The 21,711-nt window shown below is 31.5% G+C and overlaps 1 protein-coding gene across 3 annotated transcripts in view; it reads right to left on the reverse strand.

Moving 5' to 3' along the window:
- The window catches only part of pHCl-1 (pH-sensitive chloride channel 1), a 225,796-nt gene that overhangs the window by 11,951 nt on the left and 192,134 nt on the right, over positions 1-21,711 (reverse strand). For all 3 annotated transcript variants that reach the window (XM_077441840.1, XM_077441838.1, XM_077441839.1), the window contains exons 6-12: positions 9,423-9,512; positions 9,149-9,237; positions 5,866-5,930; positions 5,484-5,787; positions 5,221-5,361; positions 3,015-3,167; positions 1,285-1,499 (exon numbers count right to left, since the gene is read on the reverse strand). In XM_077441840.1, coding sequence (XP_077297966.1) covers positions 1,285-1,499; positions 3,015-3,167; positions 5,221-5,361; positions 5,484-5,787; positions 5,866-5,930; positions 9,149-9,237; positions 9,423-9,502 — 1,047 coding nt within the window. In that variant the 5' untranslated portion in view covers positions 9,503-9,512. The remainder of the gene's footprint in view (positions 1-1,284; positions 1,500-3,014; positions 3,168-5,220; positions 5,362-5,483; positions 5,788-5,865; positions 5,931-9,148; positions 9,238-9,422; positions 9,513-21,711) is intronic.

A 21,711-nucleotide genomic window follows, 5' to 3' on the forward strand; every position in this document is an offset into this window, starting at 1 on the left:
TGATGAATCAGTGAAAAGTTGAATGTTACAATAATTCTTGCTTAATAATTAAAATTGTATAAATTATTTTCGGGTTAGATTTGGGCTGTGACGCACACGTGTAGATTGTTTTTGGTTAAATTATTTTTTTGAGAAGGCAAAATGGTCGTGATTTGTATTAAGTTCATATCAAAAAAGGGGTTGTAAGCTGGTGCCTCAAAAGGCATGCATTTATATTTTTTTCCGATACATTTATATCAGTGCTGAACATAAGAGTAAATTGTGGTATCAATATTATCATCCTTATGATGATTGTTTTGATGAAACTCTTAAAGTGAAAACACACAAAGAGGCACACGGCACGTCTTTTTCTTAGATGGTTTTACACATGCAAAAAAAAAAAACGATGCTAGATCAAATCTGTTCCGTCGCGTCTCTTCACAAACTCCCTGGAATGTCCTCAGTGATATTTGATCGATAATGGTGATTCTCATATTTGAACACTTGTAGAAATATCAAGATCGTATGAATGAAGACACGCCTATCACAGCTGGAGTCCATCTACGTGTCCCGTGCCGCACCTTTCAGTGTGTTTTTACCATTATTTGAATTTGTTTGTGTATACATACGAGCATCAAAATAATCAACATAGGATTCACATTAAATTTCAAAATATTTCAATAGTTCGGCTGCGGTTTATTTGCACGTATTGTATTATATTTAAAAAGCATATTTTATAATAAAGAAAGCGTTTGTTGTATTATATTATATTATATTATATTATATTATACTAAAGAGTGTTTATAAATTTAATTTGTATTGTGTAATAAATATAAATAGTAATATTATTACGATATAATTATATCAATGTTAGTATCGTAAAAATATAGTTCAATTAAACATTAATAGTCGTTTTTTAGTGGAATAAACGGCATAATTAAATATAAATTAAGCTTTACTTTTGACTGTACTATGTAAAATAGTGTAGATCTTCAATGAAAATTGTCAAATTTTACAATGTAATTAGGTGTTGAATTTTTTATCAAATGATAATAAATTCTAATATATGAAGTATTCAAATTAAGTATAAACCAATGATCATTTCAAAACATGGATAAATTTCACAAATTATTCACTTTGTTGATCGCCACTGTACTAATACTCAACTTTAACGAAAGTTTAAAATTAAATATACAAGATTTATATAGTAATCGTATATAATTAGAAAATATTTCATACAGGAAGAGAGTAATAGATGAAGCTATAGGTCATGCAGGTGTAAAATAGTGTACAATGTAGACGTACCTGTGTCACTGGGTTTTCTCCGGGTCGGTAGACCACGTTGTGAAGAGGACGCTTACGCCCCACATAATTAACACACACAAACTCCAATAGGGACGCGTATATAAAGCACATACAAACTCCGTCCCATACGTTCATGGCTGTTAAATTGGAAACCACTGGTAGAGTCGAACGGAAACCGTTGGACGTTGTGAAAAAATTGAGCATTGTTGTTACTCCTGCAATTGAGACAAGTCTTATATGAGAATCGTTTGATTTAAAGATCGAATCATTGAATGCAGTAGCTATTTGATTATGTATTATTAAAATGAAATAAGTTTTTTTGAAATACGGTGAAACTCCCCAGAGTCGGAACTATAAAAGTTTCCGTCTCTGAGAGAAATTTGTAATTTGAATAAAAATTTTCATACAAAATTTTAATTAAACAAATGAAATGAATGAAATAAAAACTAGAAACAGCAATGATGAAATAATAGTAAAAAAATATAACAACAACATCATGAATAATTTAGAAAAATCCAGGTCTCACAAGTTAACGGCTGGAGTTTCCGGCTTTGAGGAGTTTCATTGCATATGTAATCTTTCTTCAATGTAAAAAATCAAACTATTATATGTATATATAATATTTCATCAACAATTTCATTACAGAATATCATATATTTAAAAAAAAACATGCAAAAATATTGATAAAATTTGAATTAGCCGTGTCAATAAGATGCCTTATTTCACAAACTTTTTATTGCATATGAAAAATAGCAAGATATTTTTATGTTTTATTTTAAATAAATAAGTAAATAGCTAAATAAAAACCTTACAAAACGTTAGTCGTGAGTAATAATTTAAAGCAAGAATCAAAACCAATACAAACCTTAAAAAAAAGCTAAATAAGCATTTCAAATGATATCGTATGTGATTCCATACAAGATTCAAATACTCAAAATAGTGCAAATTATTTATAAGGGAACTGCAATTTGTATTTTTTTCAGATCTATCGTCGGACATGCCTTCGCAAACAGGAATTTAGAAATATCAAATTCATCGTGGAAATGTTAGATTTATTGCACGCATGCTGCAAATAACCCACCTATCATAACTCTAGCGGGAACGGCATTCCACTCCAACCAAAAGGTGATGAATGAAGATGTTACAAGGATGATACCCGGTATGAACACGGTAGTGAAGTAAAATGAGCGATCTCTCGTAAAGATCAAGTTCACCTTTAGGCAGCTGTAATTTCCTACAATAGCAAGCATGGAAAGTAAAAAAAAAAATAAAAAAAATGAACAATGTGCAACGAATACTACTCGTTAAAGGAGATCAGCCAGTCGGATACATTATAGATATATACACATTCAATTAAAAGGGAGATCAACAGTGCAAATACGTAGTCATTCCATATGTATATAGTATAATATATAAAAATAAACAGTTATTTACAGTCATAAAAAATAATACAATCAAAAATTGATACATGTTGTATGTTTGTATCAATTTCTGATTAACTATGATAAGTAATGTTAAACAAAATATGTATAAATTGGCCAAGCAGACGATATCCGTAGTCACGGATAAAGTCTACTTATCCTGATGGTTCGATGGTTCGCTGAACAACATCGGCATAAATCTATAAATCCAGCAAAGAAAAGTATAAGTGAAAAAAGTTCTAATTCAGGCAAACAGGCTCTTCAGGCAGTTCTTAAAACAGTCACCTGATTCGGTGACTTTTTGGTTACCTATCATCGATCTCGCTGGAACAGCATTCCATTCTAGCCAAAATGTAATAAACGACGAAGTCACCAATATTATTCCGGGTATAAACACTGTTGTGAAGTAAAAAGCTCTATCTCTTGTGAAGATTAAATCAACTTTTAAGCAGCTGTAGTTTCCTATACGTCGGCATGGGGGAAAAATTAATTTGCATATGTATTAAGAATACTTTTCAATTCCTAATATTATATTAATAATCATAACACAACATATAATTTTGAATTTATGTATATATTATAAAATAAAAACGTTTATTCGATCAAAAAAAAAAATTAAAATCGATTTTAAGAAGTAGTTTAAACACAAAACAACTGCACTATATAATACCATATCATAGAAAATAAATCCAACTTAAAATTTTCTATGATTACGTAAGTCAAAAATTATTTATTCATAGCGTAATAAAAGTGCAATTTTGGTGCATTCATATTATATATTATATGTTAATTTTTTAACCCAATTCCATTTAATGTTGTATTATTAATACGTAATTATATATTATTGCTTAGTGGGATTTCTACAAAGAAAGAAAAAAGCTCATTGAAGATACACTAAATGTAACTAGGTTAATTTTTTAATAGGTTATTCATACAAAGAATTGTCATTGCAGCACACATATTTAGCACATCTTTTTTACTAGTAAACTTTACTCTAACAATCATTCGTCTTGCATTTACATACAAAATAATAACACATAAAACAACATTACAGTGGTCTTGACATATCCTGTGTTATCAAACAATAAACAGTGTGTCTGAATGTCACAAACAAATAAGGGCAATGTATCTTGGGAGAGTACCTTGCTCTTCAAATCGTCTCTGACAAAGGTTACACTCGAGCTCGGGATCGTCCATTAGAAGTGTAAGAGCCTCCGCTGCTTGCAAATGCAACATTACACATTTGTGACAATAATCAGTTTACTAAAGCCGAATAAAAAGCATAAAACCATCGAATCGGTTCACTATATAAATATATCCAAAATGAAAACATCAATAGTAAAATTATGGCCAAACACACAATCGATCTACGAGTGACGGAGATAATATAATGATTTATAATATGGTGCACTTAATCGATCAAGACAATTTGAATCACGCATAGGTTTTTATTGGTGACACGTAACATCCATTGGCATCTAATTTTCAGATCAGCGTTGGCTTTGGGTGCAAATTCAAGTAAAGATTTGCTACCCTTAGCCAATGCCGATTTAGATCATGCTAAATATTTCATTTGTTCATAGTAAAGTATTGAAAATTTAAAACTTGTATTTAAACAAGAAAGTCATGTTAAATAATAAGCGTAATTATAGAGATTTAGATATGAACTTATGTAGGCAAATAATAAGCATATGAAGAGTGTATGTAACGAGCGGAATCAATACATATAACAGATGAAATGTAAACTACGAAAAGTTTAATATGGAAATCTACTTCTACTGGAGATGAGAATGCAAAAACAATGCTGGAGACATTGCTTGAGCGGAAGCTTTAAATATGATGACGATAGAAAAACATCAAGAATTAAAATGTATTATAGAAGTATTTTATACTATAGAATTTTTTAAATGATATGCTTTCTTTTCTCATTTAGCGTATATATCAATTATTTATTAAGTAATAATCAATAGAGAAGATGGACAACAGTATAAGCCAAGACCAAGCTGCGAAAAGCAAATACACCACAATTTTTATGAACATCCACACATCACATACACACTATTATGTGCTTAGAAATATGTGAATGAAGTGCGCTCAAATTACATTATAGTATAAATAAACTATCGAAACTTCAATATATACTAATAAAATACAAAAGTAATTAGATTAATTTATATAAATTCGAATACAATGTATATATAAAAATAATTTCATAACAACACAAAGAAGCATAGATTAAATGTATATTTTAAATTCAAAATGTTGTAATATGTTTATGTCATATGAATAAAGTTCGTAAATTGTAAAGTTCATAAATATAATATATATATGTTATATACTGCGTTTTATCAACTAATATAATATGTATTTAAAAGTTTCAATATAAAAGTACTGTTGTACCGTACAGTGTGAAATACTTTCAACAACTTAAAAGCGGAACGAAATGTATCAATTGTACCATTTCAAATATTTAAAAGAAGCTTAAATAATAAAATAGACGACATGAGTGACTTACCTCTCCAAATGGCTTTTATAGGGCAAGCGATCGTTTGATTTTGAATAAGATATGCGTTTAGCGTTGTTAAAGAAGGTGACTTACGTAGAGTGTCTTCGTCATTTTTCCATACGTACGTAATGGCGGATTGTTCATAAGAAACTGAAAAATATTTAAAAAAATTATAAACACATATAATATAATAAAAAAATCCATCATACAATCAAGTGCAAGACAATATTGATAATAAAAATTAGTAATAACAGACAAATCATATCTCTTACTGCTTTCTAAAGCGAATGAGCATAGCGGATCGTCGAATGGAAATATGTTGAGTCGACCTTGGCACGATAGAATTAAGTGTCTCCTCATTAAATAATTGATGGTTCCGTTTCTGTAAATCCTCAGGGCGAAGTGCATCGGAATAATGGGATCTTTGAAGTCGCCGTGCATGATGAAGTACGTGTCCGGCAGCCATATGTCTTCGTGATGGTGGATGGCGTTGAGGAACTCGTACTGAGACTGGTTCGAATAACGCAATCTCGGATCGAACCATTGCTGTTGTAACAAAAATTCCACCTCATATTTCTGCAAATTAAAAATAAAATGTATAAAAATGCATATATGTAAATCCATAGAATTTTCGATCACATGTAAATTGCTTACCAGACTTGACTCATCAGGTGACGCTAGACTTAATAATAAAACACTGACATTTACTGTCAGGATTCCTGCAACAAAAAGAGTATTTAAATGAGATTGAAAATTCAGCACAAAACATATAGAATATACCGATAATATGTATGTATCTAAATAAGTAAACAAACACAAGCTATCTATTTGTATAACAATTATTTCTTAAAAATTTAATAATAGCAGTGTGATATGCCGATAGCATGGTAATAATTCTCAATTTAAATTTCAATACAAGGCTTATTTTTTTTCTTCTAAAACGTTATTATTAATTAATACAATACATCTATGTATATAAAAAATTTAAGCTCATTTTTTTTTTGCTATATATTAATAACATAAAATATATAATAATAAAAATGTACATGGTAATTTTATTTTAAAAGTAAAAACATTTTTTAGTAACAATTGACAACATACATATACACATGCACATGCTCTTTATGAGAGAATCTTCTTTTTTCTTCTATTTCCTATTAAAAAATACATCAAGATTTGATACGGTAAGTATGAGAGCGAGAAACTTGTTTCAATTAATCTAATTATAATATTTTAAATTATGGCACAAATGATTTATTTGCAAATATTAAAATTAAACTTACCTCAACGTATTATTTTTACCGATAAATCTAAGTTTATAATAAAATATACGTTTTATAAACCGTATTTCGTTCACTTAAATATAAAAAATATACATCTAGAATATATTATGTAGTAGTGCAAATTATTTACGATTTTTTTTTTTGATTACGAAGAAAAATAACCAGGAAGCATTACATAATAAAAAAAATTTAAAAAATAAAAGCGATTGCACTAAATGAATATGTATTGGTATATCTCTATGTATATTTAAAAACAATATTTAAGCATACACAATAAAAAAGTGCTATAATTGAAATTAAAAAGAAATACCACATAACAGATATAGTATGCAAAAAAAGGAATTACACGATCGGTCATATCATAAGAAGAGAGACAGTACATATAAACAAATAGCTAAAGGGTTGTCACAATCATGACTTTCATTTATTAGAGCGTGAGCTAAACTTCAATTCCTCATACATATGTATTATATATAGTAATTTAAGATGGTTGTGGCTATTTGCAGGTACTATATCTGCAAATTATTGGCTATTTGCAAGTACTATATCTGCGAATTATTTGCTATTTTCAGGTACTATATCTGCGACAAGCGCAAAGCCTTCTGCTCATACGCGTGAACTGTCACTGTCAGCGTGTTTACTGTTAAAATTTTGTTTTAAACCTCTTAAAATTTAGTATATATATATAACTAGCTAAATGATATAAATCTATTATAATAACGTGCGAAATTTATTTGCCTCATGTATAATGAAGAATTGATTAAACAAGTCTAGCATACATTAAATGTAAGAAATTATAATCGGATTATAAGTTCACGCGCATGCGCAAAAGGCTTTGCGCCTGTCACAGATATAGTACCTGCAAATAGCCAATAATTCGCAGATATAGTACCTGCAAATAGCCACAACCATTTAAGATTTAACTAACTATTTATGTATTACTACAATATTGGAAATGTTTCTAATGTCATTTTAATAAGATTAATCTAAAAAATAGCATGATATTATGCTTCTAGAAAGACTCATGTCGGTAATGAGTTAGTTGTCTATGATCGAATTTGAAGTTTAGCTTTATGTTTTATGTACATATATTGAGTATATTTTTCATATTTGAAATGATAGTCATTATCGTGATGCGGATGTGGCAAACCGCGGCAGGATAGTCAGGAGTAGTGTAGTCGAGGGCAGTGTTAATAACGGACCGCGGTTGTAGACGGCGGGCGGTCTTCCCACCAGCTTAGCGTCCTCCGGCGACTTCATGCCGCAACAGAAGTCCGCATCTGCAACACATCCACTCCTGTTCATCGAACACCTAACCGAGGAACACATACACTCACGAACACTCATACGACACACACCGTTGTAGACATTTTTATAATGTTTTTCTCCGATGACCGTCGACGCTCAACATATATTGTAAATTTCCAGTATGTATGTGTCTATATGTCATTTGGTGGATAAATAAACTTAAGAGATAAACGAAATGTATATAAAATTGAAAACATGCCGAAATGAGGTGAAATAATCAGGAGTTGATGAAGATGACACTGTGATTGTTGACACCGGTGAGAAATAAAGTGACGTATATGCTACATATGTATATCTTCAACGTTTCCCAAACTCGATTGTGAAATGTTTTTTAATGCCTGAAACGGTTTTCCAATTTTCTAAAGGATGGAAAAAAAATAGGAAAAAGTAGATCATTGTTACACCGAACTTAGCCGACTAGATTCATTCGGCGATAGGCTGTAGTCCAGTGACATTTTAATAGAGGTAAGTAATTGTAGAGGTATAATTTGAAGACTTTATGATTCTTATTGTCTGTCGTGAGGAATAAAAGTGAAAAGAAGAAACTATAGAGAGGTTTAATTCAGTGGTGAAAGAATTTTGATAAGATTTTAGTCTCGATGATATCATTTATAGTATGATAGCTAATTTTCATTTTGTTAAGAATACAGAATTAAAGAAGAAATTTGATTAGTACTAGCTTTATAAGGTACTATCTGAAAAACCAGTTTATATAATATAGTAGAAAAAAAGAAAATGAAATATTATCACATCTATGTATGTATAATATACAAATAAAAAGATTTTTTTTATAATAAGAACTTTGCTCACTTTTAAAATTTGCTTTTTTTATTGTATTCATATTGTTTGGAACAAAAATATTCGATAAAACACTGTTTGGGAAGCGTTTGTCTTAGCTGATTCATTTTCACCCCATGTTTTAGATTAAGGTATAATAAATACTATTAGTGTTTTAAACATGCTTTGATCAATCATTATTATACAAGAGTTGTTAAGGGACAATACACAATGTTAACGAATACAGGCATTAAAAAAATAGTTATTTGAAATATTGTTAATTACAATATTTATCCGTATTAATATTATCATTTATGTACAAATTCATTTTTGCTACATTTCACATTATTTTCATTTAAATATACTCGGGATGTACGTATATTCATAATTGAAAGCGTTCAATTCTTAATAATAATCATAAAAAATCAAAATTGTGTGTGATGCGTTCAATAAGCTTTTTAGCAAAAACAAAATAACCTGTGATTGTAATAATAAAAAAGGAACTGATGAAAAAGCTTTAAAGTTATAAAATATAATATCGGATAAAGAATGGTCGTTGGTATACCAACCTTGGACCGGTGGAAGTAGGCGCTTGTCATATCTGGAATTTTTAAGAAGATTGTCTAAAATCTCCTTGTCAGATTTACCTTCCTCAAATCTGTAATAAAATTATCATACATAGTGTCACGTGTGGAGCTTTCGGTGAAAGCATAGCTAAATAATATAAGAACACACTTTCACCGAAGACTTCATGCGAAACTTTATTATGCATTAGAATATTTAGATGACAATTATATTACATTTAAGAATCTATTGAATAAATTGAAATTTAAAAAGTTTTACATGTCGGAAGTTAGGGCTGAGACTTGGCACAGCATTAGAGAGAAGGCCACCGCGCGTGCCACTGCGCATGCGCAACCCATATTAGGACATCTGAAAAATAAATAAAAAAATATTTTTAATACATGTAGAAGATACAATAATACATAAATTGTTAATTGTGAAAATCATCAAAAACTATAAAACTAGTCACGGGAAAAAATCATAGCAATCAAATATGAGATTCGACAAGCTGTTATAAGCTAAAACAGATGTGTAAAAATACGATGCGGTTCAAGCGATCGACAAGCGCCAGACAGACTGAACCACGATACGTGTACCTTATGCGTGCGCACTGCTCGCACTTACACTAAGCGAAATCTACCCAAAGTCCCGGCATACCTACCCTGTGGGTCTACCTCACGGGCCGGAATGTGAAATTACCGAAAACGCAAATATCGGAAGGCAAATATCGAAAATCGAAAGATCTTAAGTCGAAAGATCAAAAAAAAAAAGGGTGCATGGTAAACGGTACATACTCACGTACATACTCACTTAATTTACGCGAGCAGGATACAACAGGAATAAGAGGAACAGGCTTTTCCTCCCGTATTCTGCGCGCGCACATTAATACGGGAGGAAAAGGTTGTTACTCTTGTTCCAGTTGTATCCTGCTCGCGCAAATTAAGTGAGTATGTCCCGTTTACCATGCACCTTTTTTTTTGATCTTTCGACTTAAGATCTTTCGATTTTCGATCTTTGCCTTCCGATATTTGTGTTTTCGGTAATTTCACATTCCGGCTCGTCACGGAGACCACTACCCTGTATAAGTTCTGTGCTTCTGATACTTTAGTTCCAAATTTTGCCTTATTAAACTCGCCAGAAAGATCCAACTCAATTTTAATAATTGCATCTGTGCACATCGAAAGATTACTCGGCATCTGATGTGCAATCTATCATTCGTGAAGTCGAGAATTGCGTTTAAAGCAGCCATTCAGTTAATCTGCGGTTCAGTCTGTCTGGCGCTTGTCGATCGTTTGCACCAAACCCATAAAAGACTCTTCATAATCATATATATGTACATATGTATATATATATATAATATCGCTATTCTGTTTGTCTGTCTGAAACATGGTAATATTTCATAGTTCATCATTAAGTTTTCGGACACGACGTTGTGCGCACCAAATTCATCTCAGCAGTGTTCTTATTCACGATTCCACGATTAGAATTTTTCAACGAGGTAAGACATTATTTTTTTAATATATTCTTGATAGTAGCTGATTTAAATCATTTAATTATTTGTGTGTATTCAGGATCAGCCATTTTACAGCTGTTAAATATAAATACAAGTTTTATTATTTGTAATAATAATATATAATAATGATTATATGAAAGTTCATAATGTTAATAACCCAATTTAATTTATAAGCAATTATTTTATAATATAATATATATCAACAATTTTTTTTCGATATAAAAATTTAAATCTTAATTTTCTAAAACCGGTGAAAGCCGGTCAACCGGCTTTTTATTTGTAAAAAAAACGAAAACTGGCTTTTTCTTTCGGGCGGTTTTTTGGAACCCGTAGTTTCGTCGTCTTTTGCTCGGGGCATCAAACTCCTCAACCAGATTTCTGTTAACTTGGATTTGTCCAATCTAAAATATGCTGATCTGATTGGGGAATTGTTTAATTCGAGATCATAAATGTTTTCTCACATAAAATTTTTCATATTTCATTTTATTTTTTCTATTACTTTTGTTTTTTATTTTACATTATTTTCATACTTTATGTTTGTTTACATTTTGATATTTATTTTTCATTTTTATTGTATCTTAAAAGGATTTTTCTTGTATATTTTTTTCAGTGACGCCCTGGAGTATATCTGTAATGTCAATATAGCTTAACTCTAATAAATAAATAAATATATATACATTTCGATGTTTTCAAATGTGATGTGTTTTATACGTGCATACATATTATATGTATCTGAGGTTTTGGTCGCCTAATTCAACGTTAAAGGTAAACAATGAAACACATTATTTTATCATACGAGTATATCATGATGATTTATCCTATTTCACATACGAATACAGCAATCATTTGTTATCATTTGACGCATTTGCGCAGACAAAACATTTCGGAGGTGTGATTTTACGATTTATTATGAAAATAAACAAAAAAAAAAATGTATTTGCTCGCCACCTGGAAAAATGCTAGGGCGTGGGTATGTCGTCGTAGCACATAGCATAATTTCACCGTTAAATTTCGACTTTGCCGAAAAGTCAGCAGAATTTCGGCTGATCGAAGATATTTCAACTGATCCAAAGCATCCTTGACCTGCTGCGATCGATGTAACATTTAACCCAGTTTTGAACGGAACAACTGTTGCGACAAAAAGCGTATGTTACTCCTTGGCTACATCGTTGAAATTTTACTTCAGCGTTATCAGCAATACTTTTTTAAGAACTTTCAAACCGAGAGAAACCTCCAGGAAACTTTTCATATACATATAAATATAGAAATAAAATAGAATTAAAAAGCAATTTGCTGAAAATTGAAACAATTCGATGCAATCGCTCGTTACATTTTATATACACAGTCTTGTACGTTTCATTACATCGAAGAATTGTAATTCGAAAGCAATTTAAAAGCTATTAGCTTTATCTTTACACGAACGAATCCATCATATTTCGAGTTTTCAAAAGTGTGCATGCCAATTTCATCGGGTCGTTATATTAAATAATGATATCCGACACACTATAATACCTATATAATGTACCAGAGACATTTTATAATTATGCTAAACGTGCATGTGGTGCGTGTCGAAGTTGCAAGGGTCACTACATTAAGCTATACATATACATTCCTTATCAACTGGGTTATCTGCTTAAGGGACGTTATGTATGAATGGCTCAACAATGGGTGGTTGTGTCACAACCCTGAACCACCATACGGGTCACCATACATTTCTTAGTGCAAACCCTCGTCGAAAGCATTACCTTTAATGGCAGGGTTGCCAGATTTAATGTCACCCAAACCGGGACATCGAATCGTAAAATGTATATTTTTTGCTGTATTTCTGAATCAGTTGATTTGAAATTGATTTCTGAATCAGTTGATTTGATTTGAGTTACAGTGATCAATAGTGGTGATTCCTATATTTAAAAAAATGTGGGAGAAACTTATCAAAATTGAAATCGAAGTTGAGCAACAGCGTAGCGCACTGGAAGAGCTATTGATTACTAGTAGAGAGGTCGTGGGTTCAAGTCTCGGCCAAATACGCTGTTGACCATTAAAACAAAGTTTGACCGTCTCCTGCTAGAATTTTATATTTTTTCTAACTTAATTGTTGTGACAGATCCAATAAATCACTCACTCCCCTCAGTTTCGAGTAAATTATAAGCATCTCGAATTTGTTCAGTCTTATAAAATGCTAAATACATAATGTATTTCTCGCAAATTGTGTGTATCTTAAATTTGTTGACTGTACCATAGATGTCTCTATTGTATTCTATTTATAATTGAACTGTAATGTTTGAAATTTTTAGTACTTATGTACAAATTATGTGTGTCACCTTGGCGAAATTCTTGTCATTGAACCTATGATAGAAATGTTTGTAGTAAAATAAAATTAAATACATAAATGATAAAAAAACGTTTGTAATATATTAAAAATAAATAAATAAATGATTGCATATGCACGCGCGACCTCGTTATGGATAACCTCTGCAGTGTGAAAACACGCCTTTTACAGTTGGAGTCCACGTACGCGTCCCATGCCGCACTTTAGAGTGTGTTCTTACTATAATATTAATTTCACTTGAAAACATATGTCGGCATTATTATGAATATTTCATTATATTGTAATATAAAATGAAAAATCAATATAAATGGTTTTCCAAAAATAATGAGAACGTCAACGTGTGTAAATTACAGGTCCTCATTGATAAGTCGCAAGTTTGACGAATTTAGATCATTACAAATTATGAATCATTAAAATCTATATGTGGGTTTCAAAAAATAGTTGTTTAAAAAGCAATTTATGACGCGGATGATTTACTATACTTAGCCGTCTTTATGACTTTAAGTTTACCCCATTTTTTCGGTCAGACACGAAAGCGAATTATCTCTAAAAAACTAACATTTTCATATTTAATTCGTACGATTTATAGCGGCAGGTTTATGTGCCCAAAATAAACATATATTTAAGTATTTAAAAACGAATTATTATAGGTATAATATGAGAATTTTATAGTGAAAGTTTTACGGAAGGGAGACTAAGTTTTCAACTAATTTTCTAAAAGGTAGAATTATTTTAAATATACGTTTATATTTATATGAATATATGGAAGGTCGCACATTTTTGTTTATATATAATCATATCAGCTATGGGTAAAGTCAATACATATCATAAAAACAAACATTTTATGAGCACATATTGAAAGAAAAAAGAATGATCGAATGTTTTATTCACTGTTTTTTTAAGATTTTTTATTTAATACAAATATATTACCAATCTTTTTGCATCTACAAACGATAAGTAGTAGGAGTGGAAAAATCTAAGTACTTTTAAATGTAAGTCTCGAGGGAAATTTTACATAAAAACTTATTACTCATAAGTACATAGTTAGATTTTAAATTGTAAATATATTTGAAGGTTGCTTTAAAATCATTTGCAGATCATATAATGAGAGGCTACATATTTAGAGATGTACTGGAAGCTGTTGACTTTTCTGTTGTAGCTCTTTGTACTGAGAAATATGTATATTCAGTAACAAGAATGAATGTGTAGATAGAAGAAGAAATATACCCATCTATATGTATGTATATAGCCACCAGAATAGCTCGGTGGTTGCGTTAATGCTGACCACCAAAAGGTCCCGGGTTCGAGCCATGGGTTGACCTTGTTTATTCCCGAGTAATTATGCAATATTGCTGGTCAGACTTGGCTATTTGTGACTCCAAATCGTTCGCTTCTTATCATAGTTTCCCAATTCATCTGATTTTATTGTTGAAACGGTTCCTTATCAAATTGGAAAAAAACCATCTTACCCACTATGTCACCACTATTTGAATATGATTTCAATTTTATAATCTATTAACTTACATATATATGTACAAGCTTAGTATTATAGGTTTCGCTCAGGGGAAATCCGCAGTGGCATCATGGGAAAATATTAATAAAAAAATATATATGTAGGATCTTTTTGGTAGAATACGTGGACGGTGGTGTGAAATGAGACTTGATGGCACTAGTGGATCAAGAAATTGGCCAAGGGGGGAGGCATTCAAATAAAAAGTATTTATATATATGAAATAAAAATCATTCAGGTGGGGGGGGGGGGGGGGCATCTACATATACTCATGATACCCCCCTTGAATCCACATATGCTCGATGGGTGGCTTACATATATTACATTACGGAGAGCCACAGCGAGCTAATCGCTTGTTAATCGTCATATGACAAGATGACCAACTCAACCATTCTTCAACTCATGCATGCCAATCTTATCATTCATACCTTATCGTTTATAAGTGATTTGATTTGGATACGATTTGGTGTAAATTAAATTGTTTTATCAAAGTGAGAATAATATGAGATACATCTCACGACGGAGTATTTTATCTACTTTTTATTTTATTTCATAGAACATGAACACTCGCCTTCACAGATAGCCCCAGAGCGACGAGTGCACTTAACCAGATACAATACAACCAATCAATATATGTATGTACATAAGCATTTTATACAATGTGAATTCACAAAAAGATCCACAGAGACATCTATAGAGAAATTTTTGCAGCATTTTATAATTAAATTGATGAACCTTAAAACGCTGAGTAACTTGAGATTAGCAAAAGAGTTATGAGAGGAGATGCCAATTTTACAGGAACTGTTTCAATGTGAATCAGAAAAATCGGCAAATCAATTAACATCCACACAAACATTTATGGTCAAATTTGTAAATTTGCAGCATTTTATACAGTTCTGAAAACGAGATTTTGCGAGAAAATTGGTAGGGTTGACAATTGTTGGAACCGTTACAATGAAAATCAGATAAATTGGCAAACTCTGATAAGAAACGATTGACCTGGAGTTACAAACCAAGGTCTGGCTAGCAGCGGGACTCTAGTGGGACTCAAACCCGTGACCAATCTGCTCGAAAGCGTAATATGCTAACCACTGGTTGATTAGCACTAGAAAAAGGGGCGTATTTTCTGCCCCTAAAAAAGTCATCAACAATGTATTAAATACATAAATAATATTATCACTATCGATGGTCACGAATACCGTTTCAGCATATGTATTTATATACGTATGTATGTCATGCTATTTAAAACCAGCCAAAAATAATTTGTGTGATAAAAAAAAACTGTACGCCCAAAAGCGTATTAGCCGAAATAGATAGCGCACTTTATTTGGTAGTAAAATTGTATAAATACAAAATGTATATGATATCGATTGGAAATTCGGCGTGAATATTAAAACGGGATAGAGTTCCGTTTTTACGCGCGACATGGCCGACTGCGGTCGCGATCAAGGCCAAAGGCATAAAAGTCGACGCATTTTCCGGCTTTAAGGACTGCGGCATGGTCGGGTGTTTTCTTTATGTATTATTTTGACAAAAAAGACTTCACCGCGTAGAGAGATACACCTCTTATCGAAAAGGACTTTCGACTGCGTAGGAGTCCTTATAACTGGCCTCGGGCACGGCATTTAACACTGAAAGACATGTGCGTGCGTGCGACCCACCGTCGAGAGCTTTTCCCTGTTTTCCGGTTTTGTTTTCCTTTGATTTATACTCGAGTGTTTGACTCGTTCGGAGCGTTTGAGTGCGGCGACACGACACTCAAAAGTTTCGATGCGAACATCACGAACTCAATCTTCCGAATATCTACTAACCTGATGATTGACGATAAATACGTATTCAAATTTGGAATTTTCAAAAAGTGTAAAATTTTGTGTCGCGAAGCTTTGACTTGTCGCTACTACCACGTGTCCCATTGGAATTTGATGCTGCGTATTCAAACATATGTTCAAATTATGTATCTATCATCATTTACAGCCATTCGCCATCCTCTCCAACACGTTACATTATCTCGGGTATCGTTCGAGCACTCCTTTCGTCCAATGAGATCCACCCATTACCATTTTAATCTCTTCACTCTCTCCACTATATCGACCACACTCGTCATAATTCTCACCCACGTATACTTTGGCGTTCCATACTTCTTCGACTACATTCAAATTTGTGTAACATAAATACCGATATACATATGTATATACATACATATACGAATTAATTGTATTAAGTAGTATTTACCAGTCTATAGTTATTTTAAGCGACGCCTTTCTATTTTAACCCTTTGACTGCTACAACAACGATAAATCGTTGTTTTGAAATCGGCGAAGATTGCTACGACGATCGTTGTTGACGTCATTAATTGTCGTATTTCAATACTTTCTTTGAGCCACCAGCGCATCAGTGGCACGAAACATTTTTTTTATATACGTATTTATATTTATTTTTCAATCAAGCTTTATAAATATTTATCAATTTTTTAAATAAAAGCTCTTCAATTTCGGGTTCATCATCAAAGTAAATTTCGGGTTCGTTGTCAATGTCATATAAGGAGTTATTACTTGGGAATTGATTATTATCGATAAATTCATTTTCAGAATCAGTAGAGCTGCTGATTTGTCGAGTTCCTCGGCGAGGAGCTATTATTTCGCTTTCATCACTTTCACTGTCCGATATCATTTTGCAGAGTTAAAATAAATGGCAAAAAACAATAGAAATCCGCTTTCAATTATATAGGTCACGAGACGTCACGAATTCATGCAATCAATCAAATGCAACTGAAAGGCATACAAAATGTTTATGATACATGTTGAAAAATTATTTGATTATTAGAAACTTCGCATCCTTGTGTGTCTCGCTCATACGTACACAATTAAAACCAAGAAAGAAAGAGAGAGAGACCGCTACCTGTTTCGAATATATCGCATGTTGTAAGGATGCATCGATATCTAAAAATAGATTATTGAAAAGAATAAAGCCTCGGAAAACAACCGTCAAAACTTATTTAGTGTATATATGTAGGTATCTCTTTCGCACGCACGCATGTAAAAGCAAGACAGAAAGAGAGAGCACGAGTTCACGACTGCTTCTTAAAAATGTATATAAAGTATTATAAAAATTACGAGTGTTCGGCGAAGTAAGTATGTAAAAAAAATATTATATTTATTTTTTTTCAAAATAATTACAAATGTTAGCATTTTTCGCTTGGACATTGAAAAACCTCGTAGCAGCCAAAGGGTTAAGCAACCTTTTTATTGTAAGACCAACCCAAATAAGGATTACGTCATAAATGTTATCAATTTAAATTGGAGATTTTGTTTTTTTAAGTAAATATATATATATATATATATATATATATATATATATATATATATATATATATATATATATATATATATATATATATATATATATTTACTTAAAAAAACAAAATCTCTAATTTAAATTGATAACATTTATGACGTAATCCTTATTTGGGTTGGTCTTACAATAAAAAGGTTGCTTAAAATAGAAAGGCGTCGCTTAAAATAACTATATATATATAAAAACACAGGGTTGAAGATTGATGGGTAAAAAAATGAAATTGGTACAATTTAGAAGATTCTTAATTTTTTTCTATTTTTTCATCTTATATACATATGTATGTATGTTTCATCTTATATACATATGTACCTACTATGTCAACACTATTTGACTATGATTAATGTACAATAAAATGTATGTACAAGTCATAGATGTCTCCTTAATTACGAGTTTTCAGTGTCTCGTAATTCATTGACTTGTGTAATAAAAATGCTGCATTGTTTGTAATTGGTCAGACGCATTGGGGTTTACCTGTAAGGCCTTTCTAGTATTTATTATATATTATATATTTATCTATTTTTTTTACATATATACGAGGTAGGCCTTACAGGTAACCCCAATACGTTTTCCTGGCCAATTACAAATATTGCAGCATCTTTTATTTTTTTTATTTTTTACTATACAAGTCGCTGAATTACGAGACACTGAAAAACTCGCAAACTAACGAGAAATCTATGAATTGTACATAAATTTTATTGTACATTAATCAATCTCAAATAGTGGTGACATAGTAGGTAGGAAGGATATTTAGCCAATTTTACCGGGAACCGTTTCAACAGTGAAATCAGAGAAAATTGGCAAAATCTGATAGGAAACGATCGATTTGTAGCACAAATATCCAGGTCTGACCAGCAGTACTACAGATATACTCAGAAAAATTCTTTTCAATCGAGGTCAGCTCATGGGATCGAACCCGGCGCATCTTGACGCTAAGCAGAAACTTAACGACCGAACTATGCTGCTGGCTATGTGTAAATATACATACATAAATATATATTTACACATTAACTTTTATTTTTAATATTATTTATGTTTTCATTTTTTAAATTTTATTATTACTATATGGATATATAAATCTGTATGTGTATATGTGTTTTTATCTCATTTATTCAATGATTATTACTTTTTTTTTGTAATTTTCCAGGAAGGCGCATTGGGTTTACTTGTTAGGCCTGTCTGGTATAAATATATAAATAACATAAAATGGAAGTATAAAAACATATTATACAATGTAGATATAAAAATATTAATTACAAACATCCGGGGGGGAGGGGGGATATCGATTATAATTTGAACCATCCCAATTGAGTTGGATAAATTGGAAAACACTATCAGGAGCAATTTATTAAGTATCTTTGAGGAAATAATAAAAAGAAGAAAATTTTAGGCTCGTTGAAATGATTAGATTAGTTGTGCGACAGAAAGTTTATACCTATGTATGTATATAAAATTGTTCAAAATCATGATATTTGGTCATGCCTCATGAAGTAGAATGGTTTATTGAAAATAACAAAGGCAGCAGGAGTTATTTTGGATAAATGCTACACCAACATGACACACCAAACGCCAAAAACACTAATTAGATTACAAACGTATTCAATGAAATGAAAGTATGATGATAAAAGTCGGATATGGCAAAATATATATAGATAAATACAAACCCATATTTAGAACACAGTTCTAGAACACAATTCATAACGATTACTATTTACATTCAGCGATAAATCTGCATGTCTGCACTCGGACCAGTTGTTTGTCTAAGCGGTTTGAAACATTTGAGTGCACTCTAGTTACTAAATTCCGGAAAATTTATCACTGTGGGAAATTTCGACGCAGTTGAAAATTCAAAGCGGACGACAGCGCAACACGAAAACGGACACGTGATAAATTAAAACGATTTTCACTGTAATTTATTTGGCCACATTCAACTAAGTGCTATGCAGTAAAACAAATAAACACGAGCGATAATGGGGAGAGACATCGAAAATTAACGAAAGGCCGAAGAAGTTTAATCAAAGAAGTTTCGCATTTCGCGAAACCTTCAACTGTCAAAATACTGCTCGGAGCTTGCGGGGTTCGAATCCCGAAATTAATGTAAATTAATATAACGCATACATACACCTTGTACATATAATATAAATAAAAGTTAAATTGTGACATGTCGAATGAAATCCGTTCGTTTGTTTCGCTCGTAAATTTCCGCAATATGTTTTCGGGAAATGAAAACATATTAAATTAGGCAAATTCTGACCTACATTCGACGTAGGTATATGTAAATCATCAAATACACATATCGAATATGAACAGGTTGATTGCGGCTATTGTGTACGAGTTCTCTCCAAGATCGTTAAATGGTCTAAATACACAAAGTATACGTAAAGAATCATATTTTAGAAAAAGCTCTAATTTTTCAGTCTAAAAAAAGTTTAAATTAATTTTTCACATGCAGAACGATTACTATTATTAATTAGAATGGCAGATTTTTTTATTACACTCGTACATATTCGATATTTATGTGACACATTTGAAATTAATTTATTACAGTAAAGTTTAGTGTGTTTATGAAGTGACAACATGATACGATTAATCATCTAAAATGCATAGTTGTGCGTGTTCGTTTTTTTTTTATTCTCATTATACATATAATAGTTTTGGACTACACGAATGTATCGTTCATTTTGAAATAAATATCATTGGAATTAATATAAATGGTCACAATCAATACAGTCGGTAAGATTCAATAAAAATAGTCAAGTTCTATCTAGCTACATATATAATATTATCTCAGTTGTTTCCCTTGTTCGAACGTTAACATGTTTCACACATTATTTATGAGATTGCTTCTATTTATTCGAATCAAATTCGAATACAGTTGTCACGGTTGGATTCCCAATTTATTCAGTGTATTTTGCAGTGCTTCTGGATACTTTGAAAATTGTGACTCCATGTGGATCGTTTCCTATCACAGTTTGCCAATTTTTCTGATTTTCATTGAAACGTTTTCTATAAATTGGCATTTCCTTCCCAATCTCTCTTGAAAATCTCAAGCTATTCAGCGTCTTAAGGTTCACCATTTCTGTATAATAAAATGCTGCTAAAAAGTCTCTATAGATGTCACTGTGGATGATGTTTGTATGAATTCGCATTGTATAAAAATGCTTCTATTAATTGTATTATTGTATAGTATCTGTATTAGTACCCTCGTCGCTTTGGAGGAATCTGTAAAGGCATCGATTGGAAAAAAAAAACTATTATTTTTTACATATATGCATAATAATGTAATCACTATTATATTAACTATAAATACATAATTATTAATTATTAATATTTTTCACTAAACACGACTTGCCTTGTAAGCATCATACATACATATGTGCAAATGCATACAACGAATCAATATCCACAGAGACATCTATGGACAAATTTGTAGCATTTATTTATATCAGCGAAAATTTGAGATGTTGAATGGTTTGAATTTTGCGAGAAAGATAGGACAGGGATGGCAATCTGTTGGAACCATTTCAATGAAAATCAGATAAATTGGTAAACTCTAATAGGAAGCTATTGACCTGGAGTCACATATCCAAGGTCATGCCAGCAGTCACCAGTGGGTTCGAACTTGTGACCACTTTGTTCGAAAGCATTATATGCTAACCACTAGAGATGGATGAGAGTTGAGCAATACAGAGACGAATGGAAGCGTGTTGGAGAAGCTTCTATCGAGCAGTGGATGGTGAATGGCTCTAAATGATGAGATGATTTCAGTATCTATTGCTATCCAGAAGATAATCTTTTCAATAAAATTTGATAAAAACTGCTTATTTAAAAAAAAAATTCCAATTACATATATGTATGTAGATCC

Source organism: Arctopsyche grandis, chromosome 11 (genome assembly GCF_051622035.1).
Source record: "Arctopsyche grandis isolate Sample6627 chromosome 11, ASM5162203v2, whole genome shotgun sequence".
Taxonomy (NCBI): domain Eukaryota; kingdom Metazoa; phylum Arthropoda; class Insecta; order Trichoptera; family Hydropsychidae; genus Arctopsyche; species Arctopsyche grandis.